At 41.7% G+C, this 25,792-nt stretch overlaps 1 protein-coding gene across 6 annotated transcripts in view; it reads left to right on the forward strand.

Moving 5' to 3' along the window:
• DNMT3A (DNA methyltransferase 3 alpha) overlaps nucleotides 1–25,792 on the forward strand; it is a 148,819-nt gene that overhangs the window by 42,049 nt on the left and 80,978 nt on the right. For 3 of the 6 annotated variants that reach the window (XM_088152221.1, XM_088152222.1, XM_088152225.1), the window contains 2 exons: nucleotides 3,304–3,542; nucleotides 20,967–21,074. In XM_088152221.1, coding sequence (XP_088008347.1) covers nucleotides 3,474–3,542; nucleotides 20,967–21,074 — 177 coding nt within the window. In that variant the 5' untranslated portion in view covers nucleotides 3,304–3,473. Of the gene's footprint in view, nucleotides 1–2,889; nucleotides 3,035–3,303; nucleotides 3,543–10,080; nucleotides 10,117–20,966; nucleotides 21,075–25,792 lie in introns of those variants that run through there. The other 3 variants (XM_088152223.1, XM_088152226.1, XM_088152224.1) reach the window with 3 other exon arrangements.

Consider the following 25,792-nt stretch of genomic DNA (forward strand, 5'->3'; position numbering starts at 1 on the left):
AGTTATTTGTTAAAATAAGAAAGGTGGGATAAAAAAAAATCTAAAAAAAATGTTTAGTCTGTTTCTAGTAAGTGTGCTGGATCCAACTGGAGATTCTCCCACCCTAGCATCCATTTTCTCGTGCTGTTTTAGGCTAAGTAATCTAAAAGTGCAGGAGCTCATTCTGACGTTGTGCTGTGCGTGTAAGCATGCCCATACCTATAGATGCTTATGCACACACTCACCAAACAGCAGCAATATATACTCTGCTTAATAGAATCTGGATGTCTTCAGTTTAATGCATACTTTCCAGTGGTAAGCCCTATTCAATTTATAAAATACATTGCATTTTCACAAAGGATTTTTAACCAGCTAAAATAAAACGGTTTCCTTTAAATTATAAAAGCAAGTAGCCTTGCATAGAAACTTTTCCATTGAAATGCTAGTGTTTAGTAGGATGATCGTCACAGAAGAAAACCTGCCTCCGCTTGAACATTTTCCTCACTTTCTGACTTCTATGGTGCTATTCAGTCACAAATAATAATAGAATGTGAAAAGCCTATTATTAATTCATTGAACGGAGGAAGCAGGTACATGATTTCATTTGAAATCACTGTCATTCACGCACTGGGAATGTCCCAAAGCAGCATTCTTCTGCACTGTCCCACTATAGTACCCCACTCAGGATGCTGGCTTACCTATGAGAAGGCATTTCTGTGTACAAAGCAAAACATGCAAAGTACTCTAAGTGGCACTCCTTCGGTCCCTGATGGGCAAAGTTCTCAGCGGGCTCTCCTAGTGTCACCTGAATTATCGAGGGCTTTGATTCTGAGCCTCTCTGAGCACTAATAGGCTACCAGAGAGCAATTGGGGGAGAGCGAGCAGGTGCATGGGCCTGTCAAGCCCCTTCTCCTTTTCATGTGGCTGATAAAAGTAACTAGCCTTGTGCAGCCTCTACAGCCAGAACAGCTGGGCATGCCCCTCCTGCATGTCCCTTCCATGTCTTCAGAGCCTGCTCTGAAGTGATTGGCAGGGTGTCTACTGTGTGGGAGCGAGTCGTGCAGTGAAAAAGCCCTTCCCTCCTCCAGCTCACTAAGCTGGGCAGCAGCCCCTCCTCTTATGTGGTTTCAAAGTTGGGTTCTGGTGAGTGAGCAAGAGTGGGAAGAAGGCCATGGCTAGGCAAGAGGGGGCTTTTATAGAACCGTTGGTAGGTTTCTGGAAGAATATTGCACTGCAGACAGCAAGGAGCAGAGCAGTCCAGAGGGGAAAGAAGCGTGGTAAGATTCTGAGGCTTGCTATCGGCTCCAGTGCTGCTTGAAAGGCAGCTGTAGGAGGGGACAGCAAGCATCTCCTTTCTTGCTGATGGGTGGTTGGCAGCAGGACCCACAGAAGGGACTTCTGGGAGGGGTTTCTGTGTGGACGTGGCCTCTTCTGTCCAGCCTTCCCTTTCTTTATGGGATTGATCTGAGCTTGATTATTTTTAGCACCTTTTGTTGGATGGAGATCAGAACACAGCTCTGCCGCTGTTTCCAGGGGGGTATCTGCAGTTTCCCTGTGATGACAACTGGCTGAGGGAGGGGAAATGGGAGCTCCTCCAGAACAGATAGGGGGCTGCTTGTCTATTTATGCCTGTTTGGAAAAAGCGTTGCATCTTCAAAGTAATAGATGCCTAATTATTCTCTTTGGACATTTCCTTTGACGTAACTGCTGCTGTGTTTCCTACTGCAGCAGTAATGCAGCGTTGGTGGCCTTGATCCTTTTATGGCTTGGTGGGTGGAGGGCATATAGGCTGTATTTATAGATATTGTTGGGAGGGAGCCATGCTGGTCTTTTATGGAATGGGTATGAGAGTGGAGGAAGAGGCAGAATATGCAAGTGGTCCAGGAAAATAGGTGTGTGTGCACATAGATGTGCATATATTAGTGTGTGTGTGTGTGTTTTAGAGAAAGCATGTTCCAGATACCACTAGAATAGACTCTCATAGAAGGAAGAGACAAACCCTTCAGATGGAAAATATTGGCTAGTGTTGTTCTGTTTCTTGTAATAGAGTGCCCTCCTTTCCTCCCTGCTCATCATCAGCTTTGGCTGGGAGGCAGCTGGCTGCTAAGCATGGAGTGCCGATGCCCGTGCTCATAGATCTCGTAAATAGTACTGTCAGGTAGACAAATGTGTCAAAACGTGCTAAACAGCAGTTCTGGGAAGGCAGAGGTAAATATTGCAGAGGTCAGGGACCACCTGTGGGGCTTCAACATTTCCTTTGATTGAATGTTGAGTCTTACAGTTCTGTTTGCACACAATGACATTCCAGAGAGGAGGAATTTCCTTGATAGTTTATGGCATGTAAATGTATTGAGTAGCAATGAGTGCAAGTCGGAATACATGACATTCCTCATTTTCCTCCAGCACTATGTATGAATATATTAATCTCTGTATTACTAGGTGTCAGTACCATTTGCTGCAGAACTGTTGGAGAAAGTGTTGTATGTTCATGTTGCCTAGTAGGATGAGTTTTAGATACAGCAGAGGTTTTAGAGCACAGTCTACATTTACACAGAGGGAATCAAAGCCACTGCAAGGGAATGTTCTGGGGGGGTGGGAAGCATCTCAACTCAGACAGACTCCAATAAAAGTGGACCACTTGCAGGAAAAGGGCTAGAGGTTGCCCAAAGTCTATGTGTGATGGAATCTTGGGCTTGTACCAGTTGCCTCTTTGGTGCTGGACCATTCCCCAGCTTGTTTGGCAAAAGGCAAAGCTATCACAAGGTTCAAACTGAGGGCTGCTTGTGTGCACTGCAGCAAGCCAGCCTCCTGTATGCTGACTCCTGCTGTGTTTGCTTCCCGGGGATCCGGGGAGACCGACTTGCTGAAAGCTTCACTGCTTGCACCTGGCACATGGGATGAAAACTTCTGTTGGAGTGCAGTGCCACCCCACCTTGATCTCCTCCCTACCTTCCACCCTAGCTTCATTCCTCAAAAGAGGCTATAAGAGTTCTTATCAGAAGAGGTAGCAGCGAGAAGGCCTGTGCTGGATTTGTAACTTTTCCTGTAGCAACAGGTGCTACTTGGCAGGGAAAGGGAAATATGGCTGGGGATGCAGTGGAGGGGGAAGGTTTCTGGACTGGGGGAAGCTGAAAGAGGAGGGTGTATCTTCTGTTGTTGAGCTGAAACTGCATGGGCTGAAGAACCAGGGGCCCAGCTTGGCTGAGTCAAGGCTGTGGCTTGTTAATGATTGCCTGCAACTGGGGAGAGGCCCTCAAAAGTGGCTTTCCGTGCATGCATTGTGTGCCTGGGCCTCACCTTCGTCTTTTTCTTTTCCTGTTGCAGGTGGCAGGAAAATCAGAGCAGAATCATCAACAGAGGGGGGCATTGGATTATCGCCGTGGGCTGCTTTTCCATTTTCCCTCTTCAGTTTGGGGTAACGTTTGGAACCTTCTGTAAATTAAGTCCCAGAAGCAAAAATCTGTAGCAGCTGCCTCTGCCTCACCTTCCCCACAATGCCATCTAATGGGCCATTTGACACCAGCAGTCCTTCTGCGGATCGGGAGGCAATCGATGCTCACAAGGTAAGAAAGGTTCAGGTGGAGGCTGGGTTCACTTCTGGTCCTTTTTCCTATGGCTAGATGGCCCATGTGTCAAGCTAATTATAGTTCACACAACATGCTAGACAGGATAAATAGAGTATTCTGTGGCTTGGCATTTTGTGGGAATCCCACAATTGTCTTAGCGTGTTGTGTTATCACATTAATATGCTTCATTTGTTTGAGCTTAGTATGTTCCATAAATACAGCAGTTGGACTTAATTAAGCATGTTTAGAGTTTAATGTGTTGGGTGAGCCCAACCCCCTGATTCTTGCAATATTTATATACTTGTCTGTGCAAAACTGGTATAACACAGGTAGCATGAACACCATCTGTATATTGCTCTGACTGAACTGCTGAATGTTTGGCATCTGTTTAACCCAAATATTAGGGATGGAACTTTCTGCTGTAATTAATTTCCATATCAATTAATTAGATGAAAATTATAGAGGCAATGGTGCAGTATATGAGGAAAGAGAGAGTTCAGACTAGTCTGTGTTGGTGGTGGCTGAATAGAGCACTTGGATTTTTTTTATATCCATGCCTGACGCTTCAGAGGCAAGCTAAAAGTGTGATGAAAGGAACATTCCCTAAGCATACTGTTGGGCAAGAAGACCTGCCTGTTCAGCTTGCAGGGTAATCCACACAAGTTCCATTGTCAGTCATGCAGACCAGGAAAGTAAAGGAAGACCTGGGTCATTAGAGTGTGGGTTTGCAAAGATTAGATGTATGGAAGGTAAGCCTGTTGCAATCATACTGTGGTTTGAGTTGGGAGGTATAGGCTAGGATAGAGAGTGAAAGATAATAATTGGACTTATCCTAGTGCATGAGCTGGCACTGATGTCTGCTTTCTTTGCAAGGAAGTGAGTGCACCACACAGCAGAACAGCATGTGTTTAGGTGAAAAGGGTGGTTGAAGTAAGCAATTTGTGAGTTTGCTCACATAGTGGTAAAGTAGAGCCACTTATGGCAGTATAAAACACAAAGGAAATGTGCATTTATGTACTGGCCTCATTGTCCTGCTTTGACCTCTAATGGGACCAGTAAATTGAAAGCAGTGGCTGTAGATTGTGAGCATCAGTCAGAAGTTTGTCCCTTAGGAACATAAGACTGTCTCAGTTACTACTAGTGGGACTGGAGACTGGAGACATGGTAAAGTGGTTGTGAGAATGTGTTTGTGTCAGGTTGCAAGATAATAGAAGGGAGTTGCTAGGAAGGAGCATGATGAAAGGAATACTGTTGCAGGTAGAGCAACTAACCTCAAAGAAATGTGGAGATGGGAGATTGAGGATGGAAATCAGAGAGACAAAATCACCTATTGCAGGGAGCTGCTGTAAGAACTTCAGATTGTTGGGGTCCTGACCCACAGTGCTGTGTATCTAAGATAAAGGAAGCCATTTTAAACTGTTGCTGCCCAGAGGTGGTGCTGGGGAAACAAGCTGTTGGTACAGGGGTCCAGACATCACCTAGACAGGGAGATATGATGGAAATGGGATTCCCAGAAGAGTACCTGGATATGGCAGAGTTCAGAGCCCTTTCGATTAAACTCTAGTCCACAGACCTGTAAGGCCTTGGAGTAATAGCATTCAGTGGTGCTGTGAGTCACCACTTCTTATACTGTGTGCCCAGTGGTTCACAGGGTTGCTGTCACTTTATCCCCAGCCACTGTGTTTCCCTAGGAGACTGGATGTAAATACGGTTGCTGAGGCTAAGATTCAGACAGTTCAGGGAAAGAAACGGAGACTGGCAGAAGCAGGATTTATTGGAAGGGTGTCATCAGCCTAACTTTTTATATATTTGCTTTTAAATATACACTATTGTTCAACCCCAGTGTATTAAACACCAACAGGATGAACCAGAGAGGCAGCAGTCTCAACAAGCAGGATTTAAACTAGGACCACTGCCAGAAAGCCAATGTGATACAGTGGGTAAGATATTGGGAGAACTAGTTACAAGTGTACTCTTGGCCATGGAAGCTCACTAAATGACTTTGGCCATTTAGTCTACCTCATAGGGTTGTCATGAGAAAAATTGGGGGAGGAGATACAATTATGTTGCCTTGGTTTCCTGGATAAACAAATAAGAAACAAATAGATAAAGAATGAATGAGTCTAATGTCTCTGCCAGCCAAGTTTCATGAGGGACTACATTCCAAAGTCAGGGCTCCATCTCAGAAGAAGGTCCTCAGCCTTCTGTGTAGGCAACAACTCTGTGGCTGCTGAGGGAAGTACCTTTCTTTCCAGTGTTTGTGTTTTTGTGCATTAAAAGTTAACCCAAACACTTTAAATTCAGCTGAGATATAAATAGGCAGCTAATGTAATCTTTAAGGAATTATGGAATCTGCATAGCTTTTGATTTGGATTCAGGCCCAATTTAAGAATGGAAATTGCCTTGTAGCCCTGGTAGTGGTCCTATGCTGGGAATGTGACAGGGAGGCTATATTCCAGTTGCTTTTGCTGAACGCACCTGTGGCTTTGGATACTACAGTAGCAGATGGCAACTATAACGTAGTCTTGGGAGATCTAGAAAGCACAGCACATTAGTACTTGGATAAGGGAGTAACTTGAGAATTTCAGGGTGGTAGGCTAGATTGGGAAGTCCAGAAAATAGTGCAGAAGACAGCATGGCAAATTCCTTCTGTACTGGCACCAGGAAGGCTGAATGGATATGTATTAGTGTAAGTCACCAAGAGTCAACTTGAAGATGACTTTACTTTTTACTTTCCTTGAGCAGTCCAAGGAAAGGATACTGGTGGAGTGTCATTTAGCCTCTGGTGAGTGGAATTTTATGTGGAACTGTTTTGTCTCATAAATGCTCTTTAATATCTGTATGCAGTGATATGGGGGAGGTCATCTGGAACTTTGGGTTAGGTCTCATAAATATGTTGCATTTGGCCTCGGTCTTTTTCAACTGATGTCAGGGAGATATGATTAAATGTCCTTAAAAGGACAGCATTTATTTATTTATTCAATTTTTATAGCCACCTATCTCACATTCATTACTCTGGGCGGCTTACAATTAAAACAAACAATACCAAAAAACACAGAATAAACCATACAACCAATACAAAGCATTAAAACAACTAAAAACAATTAAACCCATGCAGTATAGTCATCAAGAGACCACAGTAATTCATGAACAGTACAACCATTTTGTGGGTCTTCAGGGTCCGGGCCAGCCTGACCTCAGGGGGAATGATGTTCCATGGGACGGATGCAGTAGCAGAAAAGGCCCTCCTCTTGGGTCCCATCAGATGATGCTCTCTAGCAGAAGAGCCCACAACAAGCCTCTTCTGCTGGACCTGATGGGATAGATAGATATCACTGGGAAGAGGTATAATAACCTCAAATAACCCTCAAATAATTTAAACTTGTTTTAAAATATCAGGTGGTCTATTTAAGTGTGCTTTCTAATATCTCAGTTCTTCTGGAAGGAAAGTAAAGCAGCAAGAGTTATGAGGAGCGCTCATGTCCCAGTTGAAGTTCCATTTGGTATGCCAGCTGTGTTCTTGGGCATAGAAAATCTGGCCCGTGTTATATTTTAGATCACTGTGATACACTCTACATCAAGCTGCCCTTGAATAGTGTTGAGAAACTACAGCTAGAAAAAATATGAGTACTAGGTATCTTGTCAAGAGTATGCTTGGACACCACATAATGTACTGCAGACCTGTACATCTCGTAGAAGGGAAATGGCCACATTGATAAATTAAAAACAATTGCAGGCTTCAAAGGAATAGCTGGTGTGCTGATCAGCTGTTCACTAGTGGAGCAGAGTGGCACAATGATGGAGCTGATGGTGTCAGTGAGGTCTGGAGATATCTTTTGGGGCAACAGTCAGTGAAGTCAGCAGCCTGTCTTTTGGAGCAGCAGCAACATTTGGTGCCAGTGGATTTATGGAATTTTAAAAAAATGTCAGCATGAGGATGCTTGCTGGGCCACATGCAGCCCATGGTCCATACAGGCCTGATGTATTGGACTGAATCTTTGCTTCTGGGCATGATTTATAGTGCTGGGTTTGGCCTACAGAATCCTAAATGATTTGAATCCAAAATAACTGAAGGGCCATTTTCCATTTGAATCTGTTCATAAATTATCACCTCTTATATGAAGATGTGTTTTATGTTCTGCTCCTTGGAAATAATGGTGTGTATTTAAGACAAGGCTTTCTGATAGCAGCATTTTACTTGAGGAATTTCCTACTGAGGGGGATGATACTGGCTATAAAGATAATCTCCTGATAAATGTTCTTATGTATTATAATATTTGCTCCTCCATTTCTTGGTACTGTACTAAATTTTAATGATATGTGTATTGCATATTATTCTAGCATCCTAGTAGGAAGAAGATAAGATTTATAAATTTTGTAAGTACATAACTAAATAAAACAAATTTGGAATGTTAGTCCAAATTCTGCACTAATTGAAGCAACTTTAAGGGTGAATTTTTTTGCTTGCTGCTATTGTTGCAAACTCTGAATGGTTTTCTTGTTTCTCACTGCTGTAACTAAGACCTTTTCCCAAGTGGTATCTTAAACTATCTGTATTTTCACTATATCAACATGCATTGTACATGTGCAAAATCTGCTATTTTTATCATTTTGTAAACTTTGCATTTTAGCTGCTTGGTGGAGGCTTGCTTACTAAGAAGAACTTATCTGTGCTTTGTTCATTCTCAATATTGGGAATAGCTCTGATCAGCCCATTTAATTAGCCCAATATCTAGGTTACCCTTCTTTTACCTGGTACCTCCATGTAGACTCAACTGATTGAGGGTGTCTAACCTCTGGAAAACACCATGTTGGCACAGGAGTTCAGTAGAAGCCACCAGGATATTATACACATTATGATGTTGCTGCATAAATGATGTGAATAATGCAATTTGTACAATGAAGTCATGACATATGTGACATCACTTGTCCCCTATGCTATTTCCTGTGCAGGTCAGGGAATACTCTTATAGGGGATTCTGCTCTTGTAATAATTTCCTGCATGAGTTAACTATGTTGTAAATGGTTTTAGAGACAAAGGGATTTGTGGGTTTATTCTTCATCTGGCTTTGTTGTCAATAATCCTGGAACTGCAGCCCTTTCAAGGGCAGGGTAGGGCTGTTTAACAGGATCCTCACCAAACAACGAGAACCAGGATTTGGGGGGAGAGGTTGCAGGACTCATATTTGTAGACATTTAGATTATTTTTATAGCTTAGCTGTCATGAACAAGTTGTCAGAGTGACCAAGTAGACTTCAGAAGTGAATAGGAGCTATGTGATAAAGTATTTGCTTTGTACTTAACAGTTTCTTGGTATCTCCAGTTAGTGATGGGGAAAAAAATCTGAAGTTTAGAACAGCAACTTCCAGTGGGTATAGATGAGCCTTTATCATCCTAGAACCCTACATATGTTTGGGGACTAGAACACCCAGGATTCCCAGGCACCCAGTTGGGGAGATCTAAAATAGATAGTAATAAGCTAGATCAGGATTTCTTAAGTGTGGTCCTAGGACTTCTGTGGGTCCCCAAGACACTCTCAGAGGTCTGCAAAATCAAAATTATTTGCCAGCCTATGTTGAAAAATAATACAGTATTCAAATCCCATCAAACAATCATGAGAAGCGGTAGCAGCAGTGAATGTGTCAATATTAATTTTTAATACGGTAAATATCAATAAATATAACCCATGCAAACAGAAGCTCTTTTGGGGTCCTCCATAATTTTTAAAAGTGGGAAGGGGTCCTGAGAGCAATAGGTTTGAAGAAACACTGAGCTAGATGGACCCATTGGTCTGATGAAGTGTAAGCAGCTTCCTTTGTTCTGAATTTGTGTTTAAAATAGTAATTAAAACTGCATATCAAGAAAGCCTGGATCAGTTATGTCCGTTGGCATTGCTAGCTTACTTTGCAATCAAGGAAAAGGTATGAGGTGTGTGGATCAATTCTATATATTTTTCTCTGATTAAATTAGCTGCCCTCCTATACCTGCTTTGATTTTTTCTTCAATTGCTGGATCTTCGGTTAATTCCAGATACTATTAAGGGGTTTCTGATTTTCCTGGCTGTTGTGCTTATGTGAAATATGGGGAACAAATTTCAAAAACTTGAATGTTTTTAAAAATGGTTAAACAGCTGCTCTGGAAGATGGTTTAACAGAACAGAACAGAATTTCAGCCTTCCTACACTTTCAGAATTATCCATGGATAGATTTGTTTTTTGATGTCCTTTCTTTTGAGATATCATTTCTGGTATCATTTTGGTAAAGACTTGGAAATCCTTACCTTCCTCACATTTCACTCTATTCCTGTTAAAATATTATCTGTTTGATCACTATTAACATTCAGAGCTCCCTTATCTGATACTGCTTTCTTTTCTATGTCTGGCAAGCTTATAGGAAATTCTTAGCAAATTCACTAGTTTCTCTCTCAAATATACATTTCTTTTAAAGAGAATATCAATCTTATTGATGAATAGTAATCGAATGATGCATTGGTAACACTGATCAAGTTTTTCCTGCCCTTATCAATTTCATTGCAGACCAGAGAGGAAAAGTTCTGAACACAACAGAGATGGGTAAGTAAATCAGGAAGAAGAGAGGTTAACACTTTAGAACACGATGGGGTTGTAACTGAGTCCATTGATAAGGGTACAACAGTTGAAGCTAACATTCAGGGAAGGCACATAATGAAATGTCTTCTATACTAGCTACTGTGGATATGGCAACAGCATCTGTGGCAAGCTACCATGTTATCAGAATGATGGCATGTGCATCATGATATCATTGCACAAATGATGCAGTTATGAGGCATGACATCAGCTATGTAAGCTGCATTATTTGCATGATGATGTCATCACATGAATCATCCCTTCTTCCCCTTGCTCCCTCCCATGGACACAGAGGTAGTCATCACTTACCAACTGCAACTGGGACTGGCAACTCCATCACTAAGCGATGCAGTCATAATGTGAAACATCACATGACTGCCCGACGTATGACATCAGTTCCAGTTGCGGTCATTAGGCAAATCACTGTGGGCCATTAAGCACAACATCATGTGATCATGATTTGGGACTTCCTGCCAGCTTCCCCATTGACTTTGCTTGTCAGAAGTTGGCTGTGAAGGTCACAAATGGTGATCATGTGACTGCAGGATGCTGAGACCATCATAAATGTATACCAGTTACCAAGTGCCTGAATTGCAATCACGTGACTGCGGGGACACTGTGATGACTGCAACTTTGAGGACTGGTTGTAAGTTTTCTTTTTCAGTGCTGTTGTAACTTCAAACAGTTGCTGAAGAAGTGGTAGGTAAGCGAGGACTACCTGTATATGTGTGGTGACATTTTAAATGGAAAAAACATCAATGAGTAAGTGAGTGGGGGTGGGAAAAGCAATAATGAATGAGCGTGGGGGAAGAATTTTTGACACATTCATTTATTTTTCATTGAATTTATATCCCCCACCTTTCTGTTTGTTAATTCCAACATTCAAGGCAGCCTGCAGTAATAAGAAATACTGAATATAAAATAACAAAATTAATATAGTTAGAATCAAAATTATCATTAAAATAATTAACAGTTAAAAGCTCAGTGAAAGAGATGTGCATTTACCATTACTGGAGGATTGGGAACTAAATGTACCTCCTTAGGGAGTGTTTTCCATGGCTTGAGAACCACACAAGAGATGACCCTTTCCCTCATACCCAACAGTTAAGCTTCTGATAGTAAGGGCATCTTCAGAAAGGCCTCTTCTGCAGATTTGAGTAGCAGGAGAATTCGTTCTGCAAATGATGAAGCGATAAGCCTAAATAAAGGTCATTGCCAGAACCTTAAATAGTCCCAATGAAGATCTACTGCAGGCATGGTATGATCCTTGTACCAGTTTCAGTCTGTATTTTGCACCAGTTGCAATTTCTGGACACTTTTAAATGTGGCTACCCTTGAAAGCACATTGTGGTAGTCAAATTGTACCCAAGACATGGATAACTGTTGCTTAAGAAGGGCCGCAGTTGGCATACTAGACGTAATTGTGTAAATTGTCATAGCCATCACCTGCAAATCCAGTGACAGCTGGGGGTCAAGGAGTACTTCAAACTGCAAACTTGCTCATTCTGGGGGAGTGAAATCCCATCTAGAATAGGCTTCATCTCAATCCCAAAGTCCAGGTTTTTTTCTTATCAGCAGTACCTTTGTCTTACCTAGATTTTTCTCCCTCATCTAGCCCATTATTGATAGTAGGAAGCATTCGAGAGTACCAATTGCTTCCTTGGAGTTAGAAAATAGGGAGCAGTAGAGCTGGGTGTTACCAGCATATTGAAGATCTTCCCTAGTAACTTCTTATTAAATAACCTAGAAGACAAGATAGAATCCCAAGGAATAATGATATAGGTGTCAAATGTCAAATAAATGCATTATTTGCATGATGATATCATAATGCATGAAATATCCCTTCTTCCCCTTGCTCCCTCCCATGGATGTATAGGTAGTCCTCACTTACCAACTGCAATTGGGACCAGCAACTCCATCACTAAGCAACACGGTCATAAAGTGAAATGTCACATGACTGTGCCAGACTTGTGACATCAGTTCCAGCTGCAGTCATTAAGCAAATATAATGGATCCAATGGGGGCTCACAGCAGTGGAGGTGGTTGGTGGTTTGAGGATGCTCTCTCTTGTCTTTTAACTTTGTATATTTTTGTAAAGACTTTTATTGTTTTTTATTGCTTTTTTATTTGTAAGCTGCCTAGAGTCACTTATACAGTGAGATGGGTGGTGCATAAATTTGATTAATAAAATAAATAATAAATAATAAATAAATAGTAGACCACCAGCCCTGCCTTCTGAGTACATCCCAACTGGAGGGACTGGAACCACTGCAGAACAATAGCCCTAAAAGTCCAAATCCCATTAGGTGGCTCAGAGGGAGCCCATGGTTGATCCCATGGTTGATGGTATTGAAAACAGCTGAGAGATTCAAGAGGACTAGCATGATTGAACTCCTCCCACCTGTTTCCAACAAAGATAATTACCAAAGGAAACAAAGTAATCTCAGTACCCTGGAAGAAACCTGATTGAAATGAATCTAGAAAACCTCTTTCATTTAGATACATCTGGAGCTATGAGGACATATACTTTTTGTCCCCCTTATCAAAGAAATTATTTTCATGGGGTGGGTCACACAAGTCCAACTGTTTCAATAAAGATACAATAAAATACTTTTAAGAGTGTTTTCCAAAGCTGGATTGCCACTGCAAGAAGGATTTGATCCTCAGTTAGCACCAGCCTAACCTCACTCTGTGGGGATGCCTGAAGAACGGCTGTCTTGTGTGATAATGAAAACAAGGCAGGTGGATCTTGAGGTGTCCTGCTCTGTTTAGATAAGCATCACACTTCGAATGGTTGTTGGAAAAGTATAGGAAGTTGAGTCAAATCTGGAGGCAGATGTTGCAGACAATAGTCATAATTTGCACGACACTTTCTGAAACAATTTTCAGGTGGCCTTCAAAGTCAGTTCCATGTATGACTTGGAGAAGATATCATATAAATAAATTGTTGTTTTAAAACATTATTGGGAGCACTTCCCTTATGCTTTCTAAAGTTGAGTAGAAATTATTCACCTTTCTCAATTCATGAGAATTTCAAAGTGGGGTTAGTAATTAGATTTATAAACATAAAATTGCAGCATTCTTTTATTTATTCTTCTAAAGAACATTTATTCCACTTTTCCAGCTACAACTTGCTTGAGGCATGTGAGTGAAATAATAGAAAAATCAATACAAATAAAAAACTTTTAGCAACAGCAGTAATTAAAAGAATGTAAATTATGCACTGATTTCTACAGGGGGAGAAAGATGAAGTCAGCAGTGAGAACCCTTGAGGAACTCTGTGGTCCCTGGATCCACCCGCACCCCTAATCATAGTGTGAGAAATTGGGTGTTTCTTAAACATTTGTGGTGTGGTTTTCCTTAGTTTCCAGTGGAAAACAGACAGAATATGTCACGTTCCTTTCCAAGAAAGAAAAATAGTAAAGAATAAAATTGCAATTTTGGGCTTCTAAAGGACTAAGAGATAAGAACTGAGCTTCATGTTGTTCTGCCTTGTACAAGCTCATTTCTGAGCAAAGCTATTTCTTAATAGTAGCAACAAGGGGGGATGGGTGTGTTATAGGGTTGTTTGGTAATGACAGCAAGATAGGAGAAGAAAGGGAGGGAGGACCCTTAGAGAAGATGGCTGAGCCATTCATTAAACCTGAGTCACAGGTAGAGCTAATGATTTAGACATGGATGAGTCACAGAACCATCTGGAATGAAATATCATACAATAGTGGGGGGGGGATTGAAATTGCACCAACCTATTGTCAATGGTTTTATGGACCACCCCTGTTGTATATTTCTGGATGGAGGAATCTGCTTCAGAGGTGGTCCAGCTTTGGGCAGTCCTTCTCAAATTGGACTGTTGAGCAAGTGGTGCTCTGTTTAAGGAGGGGCTTTCTCCTCTGTGAATCCTGTGCTTTTAATCTGCTAAGTACACTAACTTGGGGCATTTCCACATCTTTACACTTTCTACTTCCCAATCGTTCCAGTGCAGTTTCAAACCAACACAGAATTATTTTCACTTCTGCCAATCTTGAAAGGCAGGAACATGGAGAGATCACTTTGAGCTAATCAGGGCTTCCTCCAGCTGACCAAAGGAGAGTGCAAACATGTTATTCAGTCTCCTGGAGTAAGAAAAGGAAACATCCAAAGTGCCTAGCCGCTATTCCTAGTTACATATAAAATCTTCCTGTGAGCTGGGATAGTGAAATAATAAGGTATTGACAATTTTGCAACAAGGCTTTGCTGTACCTGGAGTGAAGGAGAGTAAACATGCTGATATGAACCTCTGTGGCACTTAGAAGGAGAGTCCAGGGGCATTTCCTCATGGCTGCATTACCTTGGATTCCTTCTATCCTTGTCTGGCAAAAAGTGTCTCAACATACATTGCGCTGCCTCCATGGCTGAGCTTTACTGTATCTCAGGAATGTGGCCTGGAAGTGATGCTACCCTTATAGATTTAATGCAGAACAGTTTCAGGACAAGGGTTGATTCCCTAGCATCCTTTCCCCTTCCACCCAGCCTGACTGGCTTCCAGGAAAGGAACCACCAATCACTCTCCAAAACATGGAGTCACATGGTCAGAGTCTCCTGATGTTCCCTTCTTTCCACCGTGCCCCTTTTATGTCCCATCACCAGTCAGTTGATTTTTTTATTTTTTTTTTGGACACAGGACTGTTGCTCTCCTAGGAGATTGATAGTCTGTCAAACAAATAAACTGCCATCTCCTCTTCTTTTTCAGTATTCAGAATTACTTCTGCTTCTTTTTTTCTGTAGAATAAACAACAGTTTTAGTTTTGATTGATTGATGTGCTGTTAAACCAGTGTTGACTCTTAGCAACTCCATAGATTGTCATGAAAAAAATCAGTCTGTCCCTGTCCTGGTCCTTCAGGTCTTCCAACCCATTGCCACTATAACTGAGTCCATCCACCTGGCTGCTGGTTGTCCTCTTCTTTGCTTTCCTTCCCCCTTTCCCAGCATTAGAGCCTTCTCCAGAGAGTTAAGTTTTCACATAAAGTAGAATATTTGATCATATTGGTCATTATGTCTTGAGTGAGAACTCTGTGTTGATTTGTTCACTGATCCATTTGTTTGTTTTCTTTTAGAGAGTTTTACCGAGTCTCAAAAATTGGAATCTATATCAATAAGTATTCATAATAAACAAAGCACAACTGGCATTTATTTCCCAATCTATGATTACCCTGATGTTTACTCAGAAGTCTCATTTTAGTGGTTAAGGCACCAGGGTAGAAACCCCAAAGACCATGAGTTCTAGTCCTGGCTTAATTACAAAGCCAGCCCCTCTCTCAGCCCTAGGAAGCAGGCAGTGGCAGACCACTTCTGAAAAACTTTGCCAAGAAAACTGTAGGGACTTATCTAGGCAGTCACCAGGAGTCAACACTGACTTGAATGCACGTCCCCCCCAGGCAAAAAAAGTATAAAGGTACATAGACAGCATTGGCATGGCTGGCTGAGGAGTTCTGGGAGTTGAAGTCTACACATCTTCAAGTGGTCATACATCTCCTCCAACAGCCAACACCCAGATAAACAGGAAACAGCAGATAAACAATCATGGAAGAAACAATACCCTAATCAAGGAACCATGACAGGGGAAGCCCCCCCCCCGCAAGACTGACAGAGCAAACGGTATATATAAACAGCCAGCAAACCCCACTCTCTCTCTCCCACTGATGATGTTACCTAGCCTGCTAATGAAATGTCTGCAAGAAAACAGCCAAGCTCATAGGACAATCTGTGTGTACTCAGCTGGCTTTCTCCATTGCATAGAGCTAGCAAGAGAACATAAGGGCAGGATAGGACTAGCATGTAAGGATGCCACTGGCTTCATTCATACAAAATTCCTAACCAGGCTAGTTAAATATTTAGGAGTTACATGTGTACAACATGCCAAGTTTGACTAGAAGTTTTTGAGGACTTGGCTTACAATGCAAAACCAGCCTATTGGTTAAGTTATGATTCAGTGTCTTCTGCAAATACAGCAAATGGGTTAATTCAGCAATCAAGTGCACTGAGCAAACACGGTTGCTGGCTGTCTATATGATGCTAATCATATGAACAACAGAAATGCTGGAATAGGTCTTATAGGGTCTGAAGTTGGCCAGCATCTAACAGTCTCAAAATTTTTGCCATTAATGGTATGGTCTCCTTTTTTAAAAGCAAGGTGGAGATGGTCTACCAGCTGAGTAAGGTACGCACAGCCAGAATTTACTCTAGCTTTAACACAGAATTGGAGACAATATGCTATTTCTTGGTTTGTACGTGGTGTGTCATTCATAGATTTCCAAGTCTGCATGTAACCTCTTTCTCTGAAATATACCTCAACTCTTCAGATATTATGCATAAAATTTCCAATTTGATCTCCATCTTTTTTTATCCTTATCCTGCTGCCTCTTTCATCCTCGGCTCCTAATATATAGGAAGAACTGTGCTGGGTGAGACCAGAGTCCTATCCAGCAAACTTTTGGTTACCTCTGATAAGCCCACAAGCAAGACGTGAAGGTAACTGCTTTTGCTTTTTGCCCTGTCTTGCAAAAAATATTCAGAAGGAAATGGCTTTTAGATCTGGACCTTCCATGTTGCCGTAATGACTAGTAGCCATTGCTGGACCTCACTGCGCCTCCTCCATGAATTCTTTATTATCACCTATGAAACAGTGGCAATCAGTTTAGATGGCTTTAAAAAAGAATTGGATTGCTTCTGAATCAGTTTTATTCACACTATGTGCTTCAGTCTGTTCACTCGGTTTTAGTAGAGGCCTGAATGATGATGAAACAGCATCAACTCCAACACTAGTCCTTTAAGGCAGAAATATTGGCAACTTTTCTTCTACAGTTACCACGTACTTTTCAGCACCTTGAGTCAGAAGCAAATGCATTTCCGCTGATGAAAGTTGTATTTACTTGGAAGTAAAGGGGGATGCTGACCTAACAAGCCATCTTTTGTTTTCCAAGCTGTAGCTTACCCTCTTCATCTCTGTTCCACCCCAGCTTAATGCCAAGTTGTGATTTGATGACAGCAGATTTATTTCAGTGTTCAGTGAAAGTGGGATCTAGTGTGGAGTCAGTATCCTTTGCAAACAGAGTGCAAGAAGCATTGCAGTTCCTCTCTGAACAATGCAGCGGTGTTCATAAAACATGCTTAACCTGATTACTGATTTTACCCATATTCTAGATTTGCATGATACATTGAGTCTTAAACTAATTAAATGAGCTAGGTTCACAAAGCACAACTGCATTTGCACAAAAATCCTGCACAAAATTAACTCTGATCAAACCTAGCATGTTGTCTGAGTGCAACTACTAGGTTTGTAATTAGTTTGATAAAGCAGGTTGTGTTCACATAGTGACTGAATGCTTAATAGGTAGCGTACAGAGAATGCAGATAGTGGCTATCAATGTTGCACTTCAGAGTTTTTTCTACCGCCCTTCCATCTTTTCTCATGCTTGATTTGTGCCTGGTTTTGTCCTAAAAAACAGCTGCAGCACCAGCCTATCCGGGCCAAGTGGCAGTGGCCTTTTGAGGCTTTTCATTGCTACAGTGCTGCTACCTAACAGATTCCATCTTGTTCCTTTCTCATAGACTTAATGCAATTTCTACTCCTTTAATCAATGGCTTCCTGTTCACTTTAATTACCAATTACTATTTTATAGCCAAGGAAGTTTTTCCTTGTTTAATCTTATTTTTTATAATCAGCTATTGCAAAAATATTATTTATTAATGGTGTTTTGCCTTTGCCTCTCATCCAAGGGAGGGGGGGTTACATTGTGGCTTATAGAGAGTCACATAAGCACTTAATTAAAACATTTGCAAGATATAGTACTAGAACAGTGTTGATATATTCCATATACATATCCTATCTTTCTATACAAATACTCAAGACAACAAAACCTCATTATATAACTATAGAAGTGTAGGTACATGAAGTTAAGTTGCCCTTCCCCAACCTCTAGGTTGGCAATGAAGAAAGCTTCTGTCCAACAGCTCTGGAGAGCACTATATTGAAGAAGGTGAAGATAACTATCAAAGCAGATTCAGCATATCTTAAAAGTAGCAATGCAGCAAGATCCTGCAACCTTTCATTGCTGAAACTGCAAAACTCAGCTTACAGAAATAAAAATAAATTTGCAGTAGCTGTGGCTTCAAAGAGGAAGCTGGTAAGTAAAACTACTGCTGGCTGCAAGGAGCAGGTTGTGCTATTCCTTTGGGGGTCAGGTTGGGTCTAGTGGCTTGGTTAACGTGCTGGATTAGGAGTGAGGAAACCTGAGACATGAAAGCCAGCTGGATGACCTTGGGTCAGTCATTCTGTCTCTGCCCTAGGAAGAAGGCAATAGCAAACCACTTCTGAAGATGCTGTCTAGATGATTGCATGGCCTTGTCCATGTAGTTGCCAGGAATCAAGCCTGACTCAAAGGTCAAAAAAAAATAAAAATGGGGTGGGAATTTATAAGTGGAGGGCACAGCTTTGCAGAAGACCCAAAGACAATTAAATTGGGGCTTGTGGTAGGCAAGATGATTTGTATTGGCACCAAAGATGTTTTTTCATTTCATAAGGACGAAAAGCTATTGATAGCATTACAGTTTTTCCTCCTGGATACTACCCTATTACAGCATAGCCAGACTTTTGTTCATGTGAACAGACTTTTTGTTCATTCATTTTACAGGGCATCTGTGTGTGATCAAAATACTATTCTGGGTGTTTCCCATGTTACTTCTATCTTTTTTTGAATTGTGGAGAAGCTATTAAGGCATTGGGACAGTGTAGGCAGATTCTTTTAGTACTACTCTTCTGTCATTGCCAAAAAGTATGCTTTCAATGGGCACCATGACATATTAAGAGAGCAAGCCCATCATATAGCACAATTTCCAGATTTTTTTCTATTCATTTCATTGACTATACCATCTCCCCACCTTTCTGATCCTTCAGATTGGTACTTTTTAGCCCTTGTGTTGTTTTCTGATAATCAGAAAAATAAGTTTTTTCATTTATTTATAGGATTTATAAACACTTCAAAGGCTCTAGCACATTGTTTAATTTTTGGAAATAATAAGTAATAAAGCACTTTGTTCGGTTTTTGTAAGTAACACAAATAATAACATTGAGAATTAATATACTTCTACAAACACTTTTAAATATATTTTTAAAAGTTAATGATATTGTGCTCAACCAGAGTTATAGCAGCACATTTAAGAGTGCTTAAAATATACTGCCTTATTGCTCTTTAGATTGGCATCTTAATAGCTATAGGTTATTTTTTCATTCATATTTTATAAAAAATCTTTATTGCGTGTATATGCAATAAATTATACCGTAACACAAATTGTTAAAAATAGATGATTAAATATAGTATGTGAATTGAGCCTTCACAACCTACACTGTTTTGTAACTGCCCCAAGTATGCATAGAACATATTGGGAGTGTGTGTATACTGATTAAAGTGTGGAAAATTAATTGCAATTTCACATGTAGCTTACAGTGAATTGTACTGCCAGTTTGGAAGCATCCAAGAAAAATTTGCCAAAGCAGTCTGGGCATCATTGGATGGGGAAAGGTGTATGTGTAAGGTGATACAAAGAATGAGGGTATAGCTGTGTAACTGAATATGGATGAAGTTTGCTAAAGAAAGAAAGAGGAAAAAGTTGATCTGGAAGATGCTAACAACAGTAGTAATATGGTATTCATCAGTTGATCTCCAGCCTTCTCTAATCACCTCTGAAAGGCCTAATACTGTGACATGGAAGAGAGCACAAAGTAAAAATGTTTGCTGCACCACTGGGTCTCATGAACTTACCCTGTTGAACCCACGGCTTTTCCCTGGATAACTGAAGCCTAGACAACCCCAGTCAACTGACAGTCCTTGGGATTTTACTTTGGCCATTGTCCATAGGCTTTCCTGATGCCCAGTTTTGTCTTGTTTGCCATTTTGTTGCCCACCCTGGAGCAGTTGTTTAAGAATTTCACACAGTGTGTTGTAGACTGACTTACTAATATAGGTAGTCCTCAGTTTAAGAACGAGTTCAGTTCCCAAGGTCTGTCCTTAAGTTGAATTTGTACGTAAGCAGGAACAGTATTATTGTATAATACTGTATAAGTAGTATTGTGTAATTAACTTAAACCATTGTGTATTTAACTCAAATCATTGTGTATTTAACTCAAATCATTGTGTATTTAACTCGAATTTTGGTACAATAGGCTCCATTCTTAACTATGGGTCATCTATAACCCAGGCATTCTTAACCTGGAAACTACCTATATCATTTCATAGGAGAGGTGAGGCCATAGAAGCCATGGGGGACTGATGTCAAGAACAGAGAATCTAGAGCCACCAAAGGTAGTGTTGCTAAAGAAATCAAGAATGGTATTAAAGGATAAAAAGACTTAGCATGGGAACTTTATTGTTGATCCAGTGAAGAGAGAGGGTATTTTATTACTTTGTTAAGGTTTTATACATGGGGACTCCCCTAATTTACCCCCACAATAACCCTGTGAGGTAGGTTGGGTTGAAAGAGAGAGCTCAGCCAGTGTCTGTGATGCTTCTTTACACAGCACAGAGTTAAACAGTGAGAGTCACTTCCACAAAACATCATGATGACACCAATTTGTGTGGCTTTAAAAAGAGTTCAAACTCAGCACTTCTTGTGTTCTAAATAGAGCAGGCCCCTAGTGGGGCTGATGGAAAGGAACAAAGTGCCCAGCAGACTAGGCTCCTTTAAAATGAAGGCTTTTCTCCCAGATTTGCACAGGGGATGTTGAGGTGCCTCATGGCTCAAGAGCTAAGAAGAACATTGTCTCTCTTTTTTTTCCTGAAAGCAGGGAGAAGAAGAACCTGAGGAAAATCGGAACAAGGAGGAGAAGCCAGATCCAGGGATCCCCGTGAGGAAAGTGGGGCGGCCTGGCAGAAAGCGGAAACAGCCAGTGGTGAGTGGAAGCCACTGCATCCCCAGAGTTGCAGGATCAGTCATCCAGGGTATGGGTGGGAAGATACTCTGGCTGAGGCTTTTACATAGGAGCACCAGATCAAGGAGAGTTGGGTTAGATTCTCAGTGCTTTCTGTCTAATGCTGGAGTTCCCGAGGTCAGCAACTTCTAAGAATAGCTCTGTGGCCTTTGTTAGAGGAGAAGGACTGGAAGAAGGAAGCAACAGGTTGGGAAGTTCTGAATGTTTCTGCATACACAAAAGCCACAAATCCACATGCACTCACACAAATACATGCTGTCTCTGACAACGCCCTCTCCCATTGTAATGCATGCAGTTTCAGACTGCATATACCTCTTGGCTGGATATGTGTGTGGACACGCCCATGACATCTGGCAAAGTACTGCTCTTACTAGAAACAAAACTCCTCCAGGAGAATTGCAAATAACTATTTTAAATATTTCAGCTATTTCTAGTAACAGGGTTCATGTTCTTGGCTTATAAACTGATACATCACTGACAATGGCTGCGTTTGAGCAATTTGCTGACCTAACCCATTTTCTGGGTTTGTGCAGTATGTGAAATCACAAACATGAATTGGACATGCACAACAGAGAAACCAGAACAAAACCAAGGTTAAAACTAACCAAGCTTAGTAGCCACTATATAGGATGTGAAGTCTCTGTTGGTTTGAAATAAGAATGGGTGTATGCATATCTGTGTGCATACATACTTCTCAAACTGCTGTCCAGTGGTTGGTTCCCTGCATAAGTTGGAGATTAGGGGAGTAGAATTTCAACATATCTGAGTGTCAGGTTGGGTAAAGTGATTAAATCTGCCCAGATGTTGAAACTTTAGATGTCCCTTCAAGATTAGAGCTGTTATTTCTGTGGAAAAATGGGATAGCACCTTCTCTACTGATAAGCTGTGTTTACCCCAACATGCTTAACTAGGATAGTTAGACTAAGAACTGCATGGGGGTTGGACTAGAGGATTTATAAGGGTATTTCCAACCCAATGATTCTATAATTTGTACAACATGCCACGTTTGTTTAGCTTAACCTTGTTTAGTTTGTATATATATGCATGTGTATAGGAGAGTACTTTAGCGTACTGTCTGAACCCTTCTCATGTGTTTGATCAATGTGTTGTGCAAGGCCAGAAAATGGGTTAATATTGTAACCAGCCTAAGCATGTTGTGTGAACACACCAACTAAGTTTCCCCACTCTCCAGAGTGTTCACCTCACATGAACCTAATTTAGCTGTCGGTGCCCAGTCAAACCAATTTTATTCCTTCATACATTACATTTTAATGTGATTGATTTTTGCTGCTGCTTGTAAGGTTTATATTGGATCTTCTGCTGGTTTTATGCCCTCTTCTGCTATTTATAACTTTATTATGTATATTGATTTATTGAACTCAGGAGGCATAAAAGTAGCCCTTGATGAGGCATACTTCCACCTTCTCATGTGTCTCTTGTGACCTGATCCGTGGAGTGATTGATTATTGCCTCCTCAACTGATCAGAGCTTTCTGACTCAGACCATAAGCAGTAACAGATAGAAAAAGGTTTTGGTGGACTGTATCTTTCAGGATCAAGCGCTGAAGGAATTGCAAGCAGAACACTCTTGACTGCATTCCCACTTAATGCAGTTGCTGAATTAATCCATTTTCTGGGTTCTTACAATACACTAGACTGTAAACTAATCAAATAGGCTAGGTTTATCACCATGCTAAGCCACAATTCCTCCAGTGAAAACTAGTTAAGCTTTTCATGTGTGCAAATGCAGCTCTTTAGATCTTTAACTGACCCTGAAGAGTATAGTGCTATCACTGGAGGGGGGATATTTGTGCTGCAGGAGTCCTGCCCTCCCCCAACTTCCTGCTATTGCATCTCCAAATATTCCTTCCTTTCTCATCCTCTCATGAACCTAGACTGAAGAAGAATCAAGTGATCCTGGTCTCTCAAGCAAGCAAACTAAACTTCATGCTGGTAACGAACATGGTGGTATACTACAGGAGAAAGCAAAAAGGGCAGGCAGGCAGTCTGGCTGGTGTTTTCTTTTGTCTCATGTGGGAGAGAATTCTATCCTGACCTCAGAACCTGAGTTGGCAAAATCTCATCATTGAGGTTTCTAGTGTTTTTATGCTCTGCATGGGATTTCCTTCCCACCTCTGGTTCGAGAGCTACTGATCCAGCTGGGAGCTGTGCAGGTTTGTTTCCCAGTAGGCTGCTTTGCCAATTGGGCCGTGGGAATGGCTCGCCCTCTTAACTGTGGGCTCTCTACAGACTCCTTCACTTTGCTTTAGTTTTCTGCCTTGTGCAGCTGCAACCTGATCTCTGGCACTGCTGCCAGGGCCAGGGAAGGAAGCTGGCCACCAGCCACACGCTGGGCCACTCAGAGAAGAGCTGCTGCTGCTGCTATGTTGCTGGCAGCTTCCCAAAATAGGATCAGCCTGGGTGGGGAGATGGCTGTGGCCATGGCAGGGAGGAAAGCAAGGTTGCTGCAAGGCTTGGAAAGGACGAGGAGGAGAGCTGGATGACAGCCAGACTGCTGTCTCTTTGCTGCCGGAGGCATAGAGTGGAATGGTTGCAGCTGCTTGGTTGGACCCCAAACTGTATTTAAAGGGCCAGCATGAAAATGTTTTGAGAGGCCAAGTGTGGGGCAGGTGAAATATCTAGGGTTGGCCTGCCCTATTCTGCAGAACCATCAGATACAAAGGGCTGGTGAAGGGAAGTGTTGTGACTGACACAGAACCTGATGCTTCTGATGCAGAGTCCAGCATTCTGATGTTCCACATTTTCACTTTTCAAAAATCTGGCTCCTAGCATTCCCACAGAGCCAGTCTGATGTAGTGGTTAAGGCATCAGACTAGAAACCGGGAGACTGTGAGTTCTAGTTCCACCTTAGGCATGAAGCCAACTGGGTGTCTTTGGGCCAGTCACTCCCTCTCAGCCCTAGGAAGGAGGCAATGGCAAACCACTTCTGAAAAATCTTGCCAAGGAAACTGCAGGGACTTGTCCAGGCAATTGCCAGAGTCAAAACTGACTCAAAGGGACCCCTCCCCAAGAGATTCCACAGTATGGCAGCAATATCTGTGCTCATCAGCATGGGGAGGTACCTATTGTTTGGGAATGTTGTTAATAAAATAGGAAAATAATCCAATGAAAAGTTAAAATCACATGTGTTGCTAGAAACTAACACTATATGAGAGTGGGAATTCATTGACCAGATACAATTATTTAAGTGTTGGGATGGGTGGGGAAATTACAGCTGCAGGAATTTAGAAGGATGGGTGGAGGATATTTACCCTGCCTCTCCTCTCATTGCCTCCAACAGAGGAACCTGGAAGTGCAGTACCACGATTTGCAGATGTTTTCCTGCCGGCCAGTGCTGTGCTGAAGAGGGAGGGCAGCAAAGCCAAAGAAATCAGCTAGTCACTTTCTTTATTGTGCAATTCACATGTGTAATAAAAGCAGCTCTGCTTGGAATAGATGCAATAGGTGGGATAGGGACCATAATGGCAGCAAATTTCCTACCAGTATAGTTTTCTGCTGACTCAAGGATGAGTGGAGAGCACTTTTAATTTAACAGTGGGGAAAGGTTCTAACCTTGGCTCGGCTTTCTCTGTCCAGCAGAGACAGGGACATCAGCTGTCTCTGTAGGCTGGCAGGCAAACAGTACTTGAAAAATTGGCAGTAGAGCTAATTCTAGTAGCTGCTGAAGATCTTTTGAGCTTGAGGATAAGCCACTTTTCTTTAGCTTCAACTTGAACACTGGAAATGGCCCTTTCATTGCCTTTTCTTGCTGCTTGTATGTTGGCTAACTTTCTGCTGTACTGCTTCAAACCTTCAACAACTTCTTGGCCTGCTAAGCCTCAGTCACTTGGTCTTATGTATACTACCCAAACAAAAAGTAGAGATGGCAGCAACCAAAGTAACACAGAGAATGCCTAGGCTACAGCTTGTAAAAATTCATGTGGCCTATCCACCTCTACCACCCTAGACGGAGCTTGACTGTTGTAAAACCAGACACCCTCTGATGTCTCTGTGGTACTGAGGTTATTTGGAAAAAAGTGGTTGGGCACTTTGCCCTGTCTGGGCCTGCACAATTTATGACCTACCAGTTGATATTGCATTTACCTGGCCTTGAACTGCCCATTTTACAGCTGTGCAAGAATGTAGGCTGAGAAATTTCTGTGGATACTTCCTTGAGATCATTTTTAGTAAGTTTTCGGTATTGTGCCCTTCTACTTGCAGATGGAGGTGCCATTGACCCACTTTACAGTTGTAAAGATTGTAAAAAGATTTTGCAACAGTTGAAGTCTGTCTCTTTCCTAAGACAGAATGGTTGGGTGCTTTGCCCCTTTTGGGCCCGCACAATTTATGACATACCAGACCAAATAGACTCCAAGAGGTGGTATCTTGGTGGTATCTTTTGTGGTATCTTGGGATTCCTCTGCTACCATGATACCCATCACTTTTGAAGTTGCAGGCCAGTGACCAAAAAAATAAGAGGTTATTGTACCTCAAAGGGGCCACTTGTGCTTAGCCAAGGAACTGTGTTCACCTTGCTCTATCACATGCTATGCAGACCCAGCCTTCTCCATTCAAAAAGAATTTTATTAAAGACAGGAAAATTTCATCTAATTGTAACATTTCAGAACAAGCAGATCAGTCATGCAAGGAGAGCAGGATGATCCAGGATCAAGTCTAAAT

This window comes from Python bivittatus, unplaced genomic scaffold (assembly GCF_059951505.1).
Source record: "Python bivittatus isolate LINGU-HERP-01145 unplaced genomic scaffold, Pbiv_v1 ctg000690_np1212, whole genome shotgun sequence".
NCBI classification, from domain to species: Eukaryota; Metazoa; Chordata; class Lepidosauria; order Squamata; family Pythonidae; genus Python; species Python bivittatus.